Source organism: Homalodisca vitripennis, chromosome 8 (genome assembly GCF_021130785.1).
Source record: "Homalodisca vitripennis isolate AUS2020 chromosome 8, UT_GWSS_2.1, whole genome shotgun sequence".
Taxonomy (NCBI): Eukaryota; Metazoa; Arthropoda; class Insecta; order Hemiptera; family Cicadellidae; genus Homalodisca; species Homalodisca vitripennis.
The window spans coordinates 12,808,707-12,824,482 of record NC_060214.1 but is presented as its reverse complement, the minus strand read 5'-3'; the positions used below and the strand labels follow the sequence as shown (position 1 = coordinate 12,824,482).

The 15,776-nt window shown below is 32.5% G+C and overlaps 1 protein-coding gene across 1 annotated transcript in view; it reads left to right on the top strand.

Moving 5' to 3' along the window:
* The window catches only part of LOC124367311 (G protein-coupled receptor kinase 1), a 305,442-nt gene extending 292,816 nt beyond the window's left edge, over positions 1-12,626 (top strand). Inside the window, exons 12-16 of the mRNA XM_046824037.1 lie at positions 373-473; positions 1,670-1,832; positions 5,201-5,369; positions 7,048-7,292; positions 10,556-12,626. Of these exons, the coding sequence (XP_046679993.1) occupies positions 373-473; positions 1,670-1,832; positions 5,201-5,369; positions 7,048-7,292; positions 10,556-10,717 (840 nt within the window). The 3' untranslated portion in view covers positions 10,718-12,626. The remainder of the gene's footprint in view (positions 1-372; positions 474-1,669; positions 1,833-5,200; positions 5,370-7,047; positions 7,293-10,555) is intronic.
* Positions 12,627-15,776: the final 3,150 nt, after the last annotated feature.

Below are 15,776 nucleotides of genomic sequence, written 5' to 3'. Positions count from 1 at the left end.
AATGTGGTAGTACTGCTCAACGGCACATGTACATGCGTATGGTACTGTCACACACAGAGAATAAAAGATCTGTGAGAAAATAAAAGAGTAAAAAAGTATTTATATGTACTTTCTTTTCCTTTTATTGCATAGAAAAAGAAAAGAAAGTAAACGTTAAGTAAATGCAGTTTTCATGTTTGATAATTAATGAGCGCTAATCTAAAGTTAGGCAGCAACTATGTGCCCCTTTAAGGTCAAGGGTTAATCTTAAAAACACTATTGAACTATGCAAGATTAGTGTGTAATTCCGTTCAATATGTATAGATTAAGTATGTATTATATAATCCCAGCATTACAGTAGCATATCACCACATTTACTACTTGATGTTCCAGAACGTGGAGCTGCCGGAGTCGTTCTCGAGAGAGCTACGCACTCTGTTGGAGGGACTGCTCATGCGAGATATCGACAAGAGACTGGGCTGCAGAGGCCAAGGGTGAGTCTGGCTGAAACGTCAGTTATTAATCAAATCATTTATTGCCATTGATCATCAATAGCATACGTTTATAAAGTTTGTTACAAAAACCAAAACACTCAAGTTTTTGTGTAGTTCCTAGTAACAGTAACCAGCAAGAACTGTAGTGATACACTAATTATGGCTAATTTTGGACATAATTTTACAGAAAAATAATATTGTGCTAATAAAATAGTTTACGTTTCATTTCATCCCATATTTATTGTTTTTGACTTTGGAGGTTATGTAAATATTTTTAATAGAATAATTTTACATCTTATCGTTGTAATACAGTGGTTCTCAAGTCGTGTACAAAAACTTTTTCTAAAACCCTTACATTTTTAAGTAAAAATTTTCTTTTATAAATATTACAATAGTAAGATATTTTTCTGTTAGAAAAATATATCATGTGTGAAATTGGTTTGATTTTGATAATATTTCATATGATATAACCCTATGTATATTTTGATAAAAAAATGTTTGCTGAACTCATTAATATTTACTCTACTACTTATTGGATTGCTGAATAAATAAAAACATTAAAATCTTTTGAATAGTTATTGTATAGTTGTTTTATTTACAACCATTTTTAAATTTACAAAAAGTGCTAACAGTTAAATAACATTCAAAATCAAGGAAGTTAAATTAACACACTCAAGAGAATTCGTTAACATTAAAGTCAGTATTCTCTAATCATTTCAGAAATATGTTAATTTCTAATTAGCATAATAATAATTAGATCTGTTTTAGATAATTTGTTGTAAATATCTTTAAGTTTATTGTGCTGTTATAATTAGCAAATATAATCAGAAAGTAGAATAATAATTTTTGTTCAACAATCCAGTAATTTTACGTTTGAGTTAATGTTTTCCTCTTGTTGAATTTTAAGATTTGCTTGATCATTTTAGCTTAATATCTAATTCATTCAAGTCATCATTTTAAAACTTTTAATCATTTGTTATAACTCCATACACTTCAGAATTGAATAAAATTGTTCAATAAAATTTTAACAACTTTGACCAAACACGTATTAACCGAAACAAAACACATTTTAGTTACAAAATAAGCTAATTATTATTAAAAGACTATACAGCACATTCAAAATAATATATGTTAAAATACTACAGATACATTGTACTGAAACTGTTATCCATTGAATTTGTGTGTGCCACAAACAGAGCGGACGAAGTGAAAGAACATCCGTTTTTCGCCGGGTTGGACTGGCAGCAGGTGTACATCCAGAAGTACACACCCCCGCTGATACCTCCTCGAGGGGAAGTCAACGCTGCAGATGCCTTTGACATAGGATCGTTTGACGAAGAGGACACTAAAGGCATTAAGGTTTGTTTTACGTTAACTGCTGTCTTTTCTGTTATGGATATAGATATTACATCAGTTCAGTGCTTTAAAGCAATTCAAATTCAGTGAAAGCAACTAAGAGACTATTTAATTCAGGCGTGCTCAAGTTTTCTATTTTTCATAAGTCATCTCCTTACTTACTCACTATTCCTTGTACAAACTAAGTACAAATAGTAAATAAAAAATTATAAATTAAAATAATTAAAAAATCAGGGTATTAATATCACATGTTAAATATTCGTCAACAGAGTAGAAAGCATTCATTTTTAACCATTTATTTAATACTAACTTAAATCTATTCATTTCTATAATAAAAGCTCCTCTGAGGTAGTTTATTAAGTAATTTAATCTTCATGAAGATGTGGCTACTTTTTAATTTTTCTAACCTTACTGAAACTTGATTAAGTAAGTATTCCTTGTTTGAGGGTATGAATATCTTTCCTAAATTTAAAATGGTACAAATTTTCCTTAACACTAACCAAACAAAAATAATTATACATACTAGTAAATGTAATTATTTGAAGTTCTTTAAAAATGGGCAAACATGACTGACTCTTTTTGGTATAGATTTAATTGAACTTAACGCTTTCTTTTGCCAAATAAAAATTCTATTTGCATGACTGCTATTACCCCAAAGTGTAATTCCATACAGAAGGTGAGAATCTAAAAAGACATAGTAGGCTGTAATCAACATGGATAAGTTAACAAAATTGTTTAGATTTCTTAACAAGTAGATAACCCTAGATAACTTTTTGCACAGATTTTCCAAGCGGTCTGAGATCATTGCACTTTTTATACTGTATCAACTCTCCCTGTTATTCTGTTTTATAAGATCCTGTAACAGGCCAGGGCCCATAAAGATGGGTATGATAAAGCTTAAAATGAGATCGGCTTCTCCTTTAAAAAAAATATTGTTTATTCAACTAGTCGCCTCTGTCTCTCCCGTCTGCAGCACTCTCTTCCACTTCTTGCTAGTTTTCTTCCTATTCCAGTCTACCCCTACTTTGTACTTCCATCATTTTGTGGGACTTCCACAGGGTCTCCTTCCTGTTGAATTTCCTCTCTATTTTTACTTCCTCTCTTCTACGTGTCCTGCCCACCTTAACCTTCTACTCCTAGCTTCAACCACAGCATCTGAAGATTTGAATAATTCTTAACCCTAGAACTGGCGGTCATTTCATCCTGTAGTGTCGGGCTGTTTTGGAGCTTCGCGCAAGGTTTTTTTAAAAAAATTATTAAAAATATAAAATAAAAGCAATATAAATAAAAATATATATTTTTGTGTTCTGGATCAAACGTAGAATTACAATATATTGTAAAATTAATCATACAAAGTTTTTTAATAAACACTTTTTTTAATCAAATATAAAATTTACGAAAAATATTTCTTAAATTTGGGTGGGAACCATACCTAGCAAATAAAGTTATAGTGAGATATATTTAAATTAAAGTTATAGTGGCCATTCTGTGTCAAATTTCATCTAGTTTCAGAAAAACATAACATTATACACATTTATGAAAGCATCATAAAGCTATAGAACAAAAAGGAGCGATGCGCTGGTTTATAAGTAAATGGAAATATTATGTAGTTTTATAAAACTATAAATATAACTAAATATAAAAAAAAATATAGAATAACCCAAACAGTTATTACATATAACCAAAGAAATTACAGGAAATATATATTTTAATGTGAAAACTATCTATTTACCAAAAATAAATAGTTACTTCAGAGCTAGAAGAGTGCTATAAATAACGTTTAGTAAGTGAAAACAATAACAAACTATGTGAAATGAATTTTAGCCAAGTCATTTTGCCATAGCCTACACAGAGCCGATAATTTCTCAAACATATTTCAGTAAATGGAAATTGATTTATTCTAAAATATATATGTTTAACTACTACGATATCCAACAACACACTACACATTAAATACAACACTAAAACACGCATAAAACTATTATAACTTACAAATATCCACAGCTCGGCACGAGAGTGATATTGAACGGCATCAGCAACATGGCGGTCACAACAAACTGCGTCGCGTTTTCGTTTACATTCAAAATAACAAGCTTGCTATGTCATAACCATAATACAAAGAGGAATAAAACTTATCTGTCCCCTAGCATTTTTCTTCCCGAATCCAATGGTGCATGAATTAAATTGATACGTTGCCGGAGTATATTGTAAAAAAGTAATTATACTAGGGAATGTTTGACCAACAAAATTTTGTCGATTAACAGTTGGAGGGTTAATAATCCTGGTTGTGTTTTATCCTTCATATGTCACTTTCTCTGGTATGTCCAAATATACTCCTCAAAACTTTATTTTTAAAAGTTACTAGTTTCTTTCGAGTGTCCAAATCTATGTTACGTAAAGAAGAATTGATCTAATTGTAACTTTAAGTATTTTGTTTGATTTGACAGTAATTTTGATGTTTACATTACATTTGACTCGCTATAAAGACAACATAGCCATTGATGCTCATAAATTAGAATTCTCTTCCAGCATTTATTGAGTAATAGAAAATATTAGTTTTAGATAGAAAAAGCTGTGTTTTTATTAATTAGTGTTATGTTATTATAAGTATGAAATACACATTTTATTAATAAGACACCATTCAATGTACAGACTATGTATTTTTATGAATAAAGTGTATTCAATTCAATGCATTCATAAATGCCGGAAATCGTAATCACAGAATTTTTTTCACAAGTTTTTGTAAATCTAGGAAAATGTTTTTAATCCTATAGATTAATATAGAATTTGATCTATGCAGTTATAAGACAAGTAACAACTAAATTCCTTTGTTCTTGGCATCTACGGAGCTAGGTTACAGCTATGTCATTAGTAACCAATATCTATCTTTCTGTAAGAGTAGAAAGTACAGTTACTACATTCTTTCTGTGGAACTATATATTTACGAAACTTTTAATATTCTTGCAGTTTTTATCTTTTAGAAATATAGACCTTTTTATTCATTAACCTCATGACAACGTCAGGCAAAAACATTGTATGCTACTTGCTTTGTATGTAACTATTGACAACTTGTTTCAATTTATGTGTTGAACCGATTTGATAATCTTTTCTAAAACATTTTACAACACATGACTATTTTTAGATATTAAGAATTGACGCCATTGCTGTACTTTAAGTATATGTAAATAAAGAATCTTTGACTTTGACTTTGACTTTGAATTGTTGTGCATTTATGAGAGACTACTTTTAATTTTGAAAGAGCAATGGTTACAAATTCCTGGATAGTTTAAAACAGCCCCAAATGTAATTGCCACATGAGTACAATGTTGTCTACACATGAGATGGCTCCATACAAATTTGTTGGGTTTCAGCTGACAGATGCAGACCAAGATCTGTACAAGAACTTCCCTCTGGTAATCTCGGAGCGATGGCAGAACGAGGTGGCGGAGACGGTGTTCGAGACAATCAACCTAGAAGCGGACAAGATGGAACAGAAGAGGAAAGCCAAGCAGAAACAGCGATTCGACTGTGACGAGAAAGGCAAGTTTGGCATCCATGGTTTAGTCCTTTGGTTCAGACAGCTTACTGCATCTGTTACTTTATCAAGCCTTGATCATTAATTTGTAACATGATTTTTAATTTCAGATCACTACTTAGGTTGTTCTTCCATCCAGGGTGCACACACGACTGTAAAAACCGTGAAACCACGATCAAGCCGTGAATATCGTTCATCATGAAATAAACCAAAGTGTGTGAATTTAATCTAAAAACCGTGAAAATCTCTACAACTTTGATAAAATTTATCAACATATGTTGTCGCCATGACTATGTCGTGTAAGGCATGGTTCGTATATGAGCCACAAGCCTAATTGTGATGGCGATGGCTCCTGGCGCGATTTAGTAGTGAACTGAATCAAATGGAGCAGTTAACATGAGCGAGTGTGAGCTGACTGCAGCGTCCAAGCGCAACGATCATAAACAACCACTACCACTACTAGATTATTAGACACCACCTATTTAGTAGACAGTATCAAATTAATAGCCACATATCTCAAATACGAATAGAAAATTAAGTTTTATACTGGCTGCAAAATGCTGTAAATATTAGTATTTTTTGTTCAAGGAATTGAAATTATTTTTTAATTACGCTTTCTACAACTAACATAGAACGCTTGACATACGTTATATTTTATGAATAAGGAAGTGTTTGAAAGAGCCACCAGGTGCATGTTAAGAAATTAATCCTTAGGATATTACATGATTAAAATGCACAAAATATACCTCTCTAAGAACCTGATTATTAACTACAAGAAATAAGGTTAAAGTTAACCCTTATAACGTCACAGACGCCGTATGGCGCATAGACAAACTATCTCCAAACGGCAAAGACGCGGTACGGCGCATCGACACAAAACTGCGTCTATAGCAAATTTAAGTTCCTTTTAAATCCGATCAATGTCACTAACGGTATGCGTCAACCATGTGTGTGGGTTATTGACCTATGTCAAGCGTCAAAATATAGCTGTCGCGTTACATTGTTTGAAACAATAGACGCGGTGTCTAGACACTCTCCCCGCCACGGCACAGACGCCGTACAGCGCGCGCGCTTTTGTTTGCAGTTTGGCTTCAGGCAGTGCGTGTCTAACCATCGCTGAGTCGGTTTCCTTCGTCGTGTTTTCTGTTTATATGGTTTTTATTTATTTTTAATTTTATTACATATAATTTATTATAAATATAAATATAATTTATTTTAATTATATTTATATAATTGTCTGGTAATGTTTATAGTTTAGCTAATAAAATTTTGTGTGCCTTTTATTTTGACTTTATTTATATCTACAATTTAATGTCCCATAAATATATGTACGTACAAGATAATTTTAAAATTTTTACTTTTTTATACTTACCATAATTATAGAAAGTAAAAATAAAAATGAACTTTACACATTTAAAATTTTTTTTTTTTTTTAATATTGTGCCGTTTGCTGGAAGTCGTGAAAAGATATACTGACGTTATAAGGGTTAAATTGAAGCTTTGCTCGGTTTTTAAAGTAAGGAAACAATATTTTGACATTTTTTTACGGTATCTCAAGATGTCAAAGATTTAATTGAAGAAGATGTGTCATCCTGAGGAGCCTTACAAATGTTTGACTAAAGTTTAAAATTTACAGAGTGTGTTTATAGTTAGTTGTACTATCAAATCCTGTTCTGTTGGTAGAATCTGACTGTATCCTGCATGGTTACATCAAGAAGTTGGGCGGACCATTTGCGTCGGCGTGGCAGACACGGTACGCCAAGCTGTATCCAAACCGGTTGGAACTGCACCCAGAGAGCGGCAGCACCAAGCCTGAACTGGTGTTCATGGACCAGTTAGAGGAGGTGTCGGCCGACCTGGTCACCGTCAAGAGTGAGCAATGCATCGTGCTCAAGACCCGAGACGCTAAAATCGTCCTCACCAACCCTGTCAGTATATTATATTAAAGATCTATTCATTGCACCATAATTGATAGTCTGTGAAAATATAAATTTAGTTTAAAATGTGTAAAAAAAAATAACTTAATGACCAGTATACAAGTACAATCTCCTTCCAGAGAGGTCTCCTTCCAGCATAATTTGGTGTTCCACAAGGCTTTGTTTTAGGTCCAGTTTTGTTCTTGTGTTATCTTAATGGAAAAACTAATGTAGTTGCTAACAATTCCTCATTGTCTGTATGCAAACATACAAATATCAAAATTATCATCCTCACCAACACTGTCAGTATATTATGTTAAAGATCTATTCATTGCACCATAATTTATTGATAGTCTATGAAAATATAAATTTAGTTTAAAATGTGTACAAAAAAAAATAACTTGATGACCAGTATACAAGTACAACCACCTCTCCTTCCAGCATAATTTGGTGTTCCACAAGGCTTTGTTTTAGGTCCAGTTTTGTTCTTGTGTTATCTTAATGGAAAAACTAATGTAGTTGCTAACAATTCCTCATTGTCTGTATGCAAACATACGAATATCAAAATTATCATCCTCACCAACACTGTCAGTATATTATGTTAAAGATTTATTCATTGCACCATAATTGTTAGTCTATTAAAATACGAGGGTCGTCCATAAAGTAACCGCCGTTTGGGCGTGGCGCGATAAGTAGTGGGGGTAGCGCCGCCATTCTCACATCGGTGTGCGCAGCCGTTCAGTACGCTTCTAGCTGTGCAAGGGAGAGCATCGTGCGATCGCGCGTTCTTTTGGTACAACGTAAAAACATGAGCGCCGTGATAGAAAATCCCGCCACGTGTGAAGTGCGTGGTGTAATAAGATTTCTGTGGTCAAAAAGTTACACAGCAGCTGAAATTCATCGTGAATTAAGTGCGGTGTATGGCCCAAACATTATGAGCGAAGGTGTAGTCCGTCAATGCAATGGGGTCATACCGCTTCGCCAAGCAAGCCGAAGAAAGCTCGCCAATCTTTTTCAGCGAGAAAATTGATGGCTACAGTTTTTTTGGGATGCTAAGGGCATCTTGCTCGTTGAATTTATGGAACGTGGTACGACCATTACAGCTGCAGCTTACTGTGAAACCTTAAAACGGCTACGACGAGCGATTCAAAACAAGCGTCGTGGTCTTCTGACATCTGGTGTTGTGTTTGTCCATGACAACGCCCGCCCTCATACAGCTCAAAGAACTACAGAACTTTTGAAAAAGTTCAAATGGGACGTTTTTTGACCACCCCCCCCCCCCCTACAGCCCGGATTTGGCTCCCAGTGATTTCCATCTTTTCCCGTACATGAAGCGGTGGCTTGCATCTCAGAGGTTTGCGAGTGATGAAGAGTTTCAAAACGCTGTAACATGTTGGCTACGTTCTCAGGCGGCAGATTTTTTTAAAGACGGAATTTAAAAAACTGTTAAAAGATATGATAAGTGCTTGAATTTGTGTGGTGAATATGTATAAAAGTAGAGAAAATCTGTAGTTTTAACATTTATATAATACAATTTTTGTATCTCAACTAGTTTATTTTTTATTTCAGAACGGAGGTTACTTTGTGGACGACCCTCGTATAAATATAGTTTTAAACGTTTACCAAAAAATAACTTACAAATTTAAATAGATTTTTTGATATCACAATCTTCTTTTAATTTAAAAAAAAGACAAATTATATAAATTTCCACACTGTTCAAAACACAAATTTAGGAATGACTGAAGACCAAAAACTAAATTGGAATTTGCATGTAAACACACTGCATAAAACATTTGTTTTTGGACTCTATACCCTGAGAAAGTTTAGGTCAATTGCTAATTTAAAAACATAAAGTTGTTTATTTAATCTATTATGTTAGCTATATGTTTTTATACTAAGTGTGTACTGTGCTCATATTTTTAGCCATTTCAGTTATGGAATTTCTTTATGGGGAAATTCTCTATCTGGCAAAAGACTATTTATTTTACAAAAACAGGCAACCAGAATAATTTGTAATATTCCTTCTTGTGAACATTGTAAACCACATTTTATCAAACTTCTTACATTGCCATCAATGTAAATTTTGTGTTTTTGTTTGTATAAAGTAATATGGGTAGTTTTTAGGATCATACTGCTATACATAATCATGACACTAGGAACAAACATAGGCTAATCAATGATATGTGCACATACAGCTTGACCCAGAAGAGCTTTCAGTATCTGGGTATTAAATTTTGTAATGTTTGACCATGTAATATTCAGGTTCTACCTTTGAACTTATTCAAGTAATGTATAAAAAGTATTATTCAAGAAATGTGTCTACAGTATAGAAGAATTTTTAGGCTTAAATGACTATGTCTAAAAATAACTAATGTAGCCTAATGTAAAATCTTTGAGGCTGGTACAGAGCTGGCTTCCCCTTCTTCCAAGAAGACATGGCTGGGATTAATATTCAAATTCCTTCCTCATGGATATCGACAGGAGGCGGCCCCTACCTCCAACCTACCCATCCAGAATATCCTATCACTCCGGAAGCAGCGCAAAGGTCCTTTTACTTCTAATTGCAATTTCTCAGCTTCTTATCCTGAGGGAACAAAAAAAAAAACAGCTCATGTAGTACTCTAAGAGAGAAATTATGTTTTGTGTTATAAAGGAACAGGGTTATAAATACATAGTCATAGTCATATTTCTTTATTAACATAGCCTAAATGTCATAATGTTAACAAATTACAGAGTAATGTCAGTAATAAATAAGAGATGTCAGAGCTTCCAATCTTCCTTATTTATTTCTGTGAAATCTTCGATGGTATATATTGTGTGGTCCACCAGGAAGTTGTGAAGGCATCTTTTCAAGGCTGCTCCCTTCAGGGTTTTTACGGTTTGTGGAAAAAGGTTCCTCAGTTTTATACCGATGTAGGATGGATTTTCCTCGAAAAGTGATGTCCGATGTAGAGGTAGTATGTAATTTCCTGCATGACGTGTGTTATTTGTATGAAGGGTTTTCCCTGTTTGTACATGTAGTTGGTCAACATACAGTATTACTTCCTGTATGTAAAGGGCAGTGATTGTCATAATTCTCAAGGTTATAAATGCTTGTCAACAGCTTTGTTGGTGTTGGAGTTCCGCTAGGGTTCGGATAGCTTTTTTCTGCAGGAGGAGTACTCTGTTGAGATTTCCTGCAGAGGATCCGCCCCAAACATTTGTGGGGAAGTGGGAAGTACATACAACACTAATCACGATCAGGATATTGTAACAAACCATTTACTGATTTTCAGGATGAAATCGGCCTGAAGGAGTGGTCGCTGTCGTTACGCTCGGCACACAAGTGTTCCCTGGAGTTGCTCGGCAGCATGGCCAAGAAGGCGGGCAAGATCTACGGGACCGAGCGGGACAAGGTGGTACCGGTGATCGCTCCTCGCACCACCAACGGGAACTAAACTCGTTTTGTTGGACATAACGTTAAGACCAATTATTATTTTTATTGGTTTTTTTATATAGCGTAATATATTTATTATCAATAATATTTATTTATCGTTAGTCTGTAAATTCCCCCAGCGTGTACTCAAGAGTAGCGTAAGATTTATGGTTTTGTAATGTAAATTTCTACAATTTTAATATAAGTTCTGTTGTGAATAAAAGTTGTAAATGTAAAAAAATTAAAAACAAACAATCAAGAGTGTGGAGTGCGTTTGTACACTTCCGCATAACTATCAATCTATAGCGTAAGGTGTATTTATGTTAGCGCTAGGTAGACTGTTGCTTGTGCAAGATCTGTGAGTGCTCTGTGATTTCGTTAGTAGACGTTTCAGCTTTACGTATTTGTCAGCTGTCACGCGTTGCGCGTTGGCATCGGTTCAATTCGTAGGTTATATTTATTGTTGTCTGTATTACCTTGTTGAACATTGTAGGGTTATTTATTGTTTTTTCTCGTCTAGCACAATTTACGTATTCCAAAATGTACAATGTGATTAAAATAGGTTTACAATGTTACAGGTTTCACGGAGTACGTTTGTCGTTCGTTTCGGTATGCATCTCGAATTTTAATCACATTATCGTTTGTTTTCCAGCGAAAATCAGTGTTGAAAAATTAAAACGTTTAAAGTAGTGAAAATATTATTTTGAACCAATTTTAAACTTTTACTTTACGTACATTTTAAGTTCTTAATATAATTGAGTATCTTTTATTACACCAGATCTTCCTTGTTGTAGTCTTCTTTGTGTTTTTTTATATATATATATTTTATTTGGAACTATATTAATTAAGACGTCTTTCTATGTGCTGATAAAGATGTTATTGTTATAATTGCTTTCTTTATTTCCTTACAGTAATGTATGAATTGATGTTAATAGACATTTAAAAATTATCTACATGATGTTGAAATATTTCTTAAAACTAAGTATGTTACTCTTGTTTTGTGATATGGATTATTGCACAGAAGGCAGCCATATACCATCTAGTTTTAATAGCGTTATTCATATTCATATATTTATTTATTTAATTTGTCCCACTAGCTTTCATCCATACAGACATGAAACAATCATTTTATTTACAGTTCCGAAATGTGTATTACTTTTCTTTGGAGAGATAGAATTAGGATTATTTTGGTTAATTTATCATAATAATTTAATAGTCGTTTCATTTAACAATTAATTTAATGAAAATCTGTACTTGTTTTTCGTTATTTTCCTCGTTTTGTTAAAATTACAAATACCCGAAGTATCTGCACAATCTACAGTACTAGTCTATTATGTATAGTATTTTGTTTTGTATTTTCTGCACAGGGTAAATATAGGGTGATGTGCCATGTTTGTTGTCCAATATATTTTTAATTTATAAGTTTTTGTACTTTGCATAAATTCTTTAATAACAATAATTAAGTAATAATAATGCACTTTAATGTCTTAAAATCTTTATTTATCGTAATCTTATGTTTTATCTCTGTCCATTATGTCTCTGTTTTAGATTTTGTTAGTTACTTCTTGTTGATCGTTTTCTATATAACTACTCATGGCAAAAAAAAAACATTGTTCTTGGTTTTTAGAAAAAAATCAAATAAAAATGGCATGTTATTTTAGATACATTTCAGTTCGATTTTTTACATTCTTCATGTGAACAAAACCTAAAAGGTTTGTACTGGTAGTTTTTATTTAGCATTGAACACTTTTTTAGTTTAATGTTCCTTTTGTTTAGTTTTTATTATTAAAATGTTGTATCATACTACAGTCGAAATTATAATTTCAGTATTACACGAGTATTTAGAAAAGACATGCCAAAGCAGTAAATGTTTTATTTGTTGAAATTATGTTTCCTTTCGTTTGATAATATATTAATGTTTCTACCAGTGACATTTTTCTTGTTATTTTCCTTTCTTCCTTCTATATTTATTTTTATTTTGTTTGTTGTAGTATATTACTGATTTTAGTTTTTTAGCAAAAACATGGTATGGCATTCCTCGAATACAGTATATACTGGTATAATTAATGCAATCAATTTTTCTTAAATGAAATATCAATGTTTTGTTACAACGTAAAAAATGTGTAAAGTATAAATTACGTGGATAGTTTTGATAACTAAGATCAAATGCCAACATCACAGAGAAAAATTGTTAATAAACAGGACGACCAAGTGTAATTTTAAACCGTTGCTCAAAATAAAATTCAGGAATTTCAGAAACATGTTAATTTTTCATAATAAAATAATCAATTTGAAGGTTTTCAAATCTGGCAAAATTTTCTTATTTTTTTTTACACAATATAAATAAAATTAAAACTTTGATTCCTTTAAATTAAACATCTATTTTTAAGTTTTAACAATTTTTGTTAATCTCATCGTTTGGAGGTTTTAGAACTATTTTCACACACAGAAACATAACCTTGAATCTATACTGAAATTGCATTGACTTACAAGTGTTTCACACGTAACGGCGGTAATGCTAAATTACGATTTACGAGACCCACTCACTCGTACTATAGTTTAATTGTGGTAGTAATACAAGTGATTGTTACAAAATCTGCTACTTCTACAAATACAGGTGATACGTAATACATAATAATAACCAGTATGTAATGTACAGGTGATACGTTTGTAATAATAATAACTCGGTATTAATTTTGTAAGTATTGTAATAAACTTTCCTAACAGACTAAAATACACTTAGGTGAATTCTGACATGTATTTAATCCTCACAATCGGAAATAATTTGTTTGAATGGATTCACCACACTGTTTTGGTATTAAAATGTTCCCACGTAAATTTATTCTTTTTATTTAAAAATTAACAATATTATTATCTAAATACATCAGGTATACATTTATTAGAGTAATTTTGTAACAAACATTGTGGTAAATGAATTATTGTGTGATTACCAATTTTGTTTTGTAGCATTTTAACCCTTTGGCTGCTATTCAACAATATGTCGTTTTTGGTAATCGTGCCGAAAAATGCTATGCAACGATATATTGTAGTTGGCCTTTGTTCCGAAAAATGCTACGGAATGATATTTCGTTGTTGCAATTTTTTTTTAAATATTACGTTATTTACACGCGGATTGCAGTAAATGACAGTTGAATAAGTTTACTTTTCCTTAAAAATAATAACAACACTTGTATTTGCTGGTTTTTTTTATAGTACACTAACGGCAAAAACAGCTGTGATCTAGATAAGTTGATCAGGGTAAGTTTTTTGTGTTTTTTTCATTACATAAGTAAAAATCTATATTTTTGCATGAAAATTTCAGTATGTACTCAAAACAACATATGGTTTTAGGTAAAAATGTATTTAAAAAAATAAAAGTTAAATTTAATTATGTTTTTCTGTGTCAATGTTGAAAAAAAAACAAAAACAAAAAAAATATTTATTTATTTGTTTACATAGTTTTGTATTTTTCAAAATGTATTATTTTTTATTTTCTTACATATATTATACTACAAAACAAAACATAAATCAATGAAATAGGTTAAAATTTGAGGAACTTGTGATTTTTTTAGTAAAACTCTACAAATTCACCGTTTTAGGCTTAGCACTTTTGGGATAAAATTCGATAAAAACCTGAGCACTTTTGGGATAACATGTCAAAAAATTCTTAGCAGCCAAAGGGTTAAGTGAATAGTACACATTTATTAACAGCTGATCCAACACCCTTAGCAGGCCCTTTTACTCCTTCCTCATTGAGTTAAATTTTATTCCTGTATCAATCAATGACTATTTACTCTTTCGCTCCGGTACTTCTGACACAGGGTACTAATCCCCTTGCCAAACTAACAATTGTGCAGTGTTTCAGTTATAAACTTCTATTTCATTTGTTTATGAGCCAATTTTCATTAATATTTTTAATTATGCTTGTAATAAACTTTTCTGAACACTACTGTATAAAAAATTATATTTAATTATCATGAAAATAACTAATTGGAAAATAATAAAATAAAATTAAACTTTTTCCCAATTTATTAAGAAAATGTTCTAAATAATCTCAGGGCATTCATATTGATTTGCCTCTAAACCCCATTTAATTGTCAACACATATTCAGAAATTGAAGTTAACTCGTCCAAAAAATGCTTGTGATATAATATTTTGTGAAAAAATTTCAATAATATATTCATATAGGTACTGTTATAAAGGTTATATATGTCACTGGTATATATGTTACTACTGACTACATAAAAAAGTCTTTTAACATACCTACGTGAAAAGCAGTTCTTTATGAGGTCAAATAAATTAATTATGAGATTCTTCTGGTATCAAACATTTGTTAGAAGAACACGAGTGCAAGTGAAAACTCAATAGGTTTTTCACTTTCAATTCTAGAGCGTAAAGTTCTCAGCAGTTTACAGTATAGAAGTGTATAACAGATTCTGGAGCTTATGGAAATGGAGTAGCTCCATTTCCTGCCAAGAACTTGAATGGTTCTATCCCAGTAGGAGTTGAGAACATAGGACTATCAGGCCTCAGTGTTACATTATTCAAGAAAGTGCATGACACAAAAAAAGCATAAGTGAAACAACATCTCTTTATCCCTAGAATCCGAATGGGGCTATGATACAACAGGCAAATGGCCTCCGACAACTGACGTGGTTTATTCCTGTTGATCGCACTCAAAAGCATCTTGCAGAATAATCTTGTCATGGGACGCTTTGGGAAGGCTGAATCCTCAGACTTTTCTTCCCTGAGGATGTCCTTGGTCAGGCTGCATATCAAGAACCTCTCATAGGATTCAGGAATAGATTGGTGCACAGGGTGTGCGATGGAGGGAGACGATTAGCATTTTCACAGATAGCCAGGCAGCTTCGGAGGCGTTGGACTCTTGTGTGTTTGATTCCAAACCTGTCTGGGATTGCTACCAATTTGTTTCCTCCCTTGGCAGAATCAACAATGTGACTGTTGGGTTCCTGGTCATGAGGAAATCTCTGGGAATGAAAGAGCTGATGCCCTGGCCAACTTGGGCTCAGCATCCAGGAAGATGGGCTTCAGCCATTCTGTGGTATTTCTAGTTGTGAAT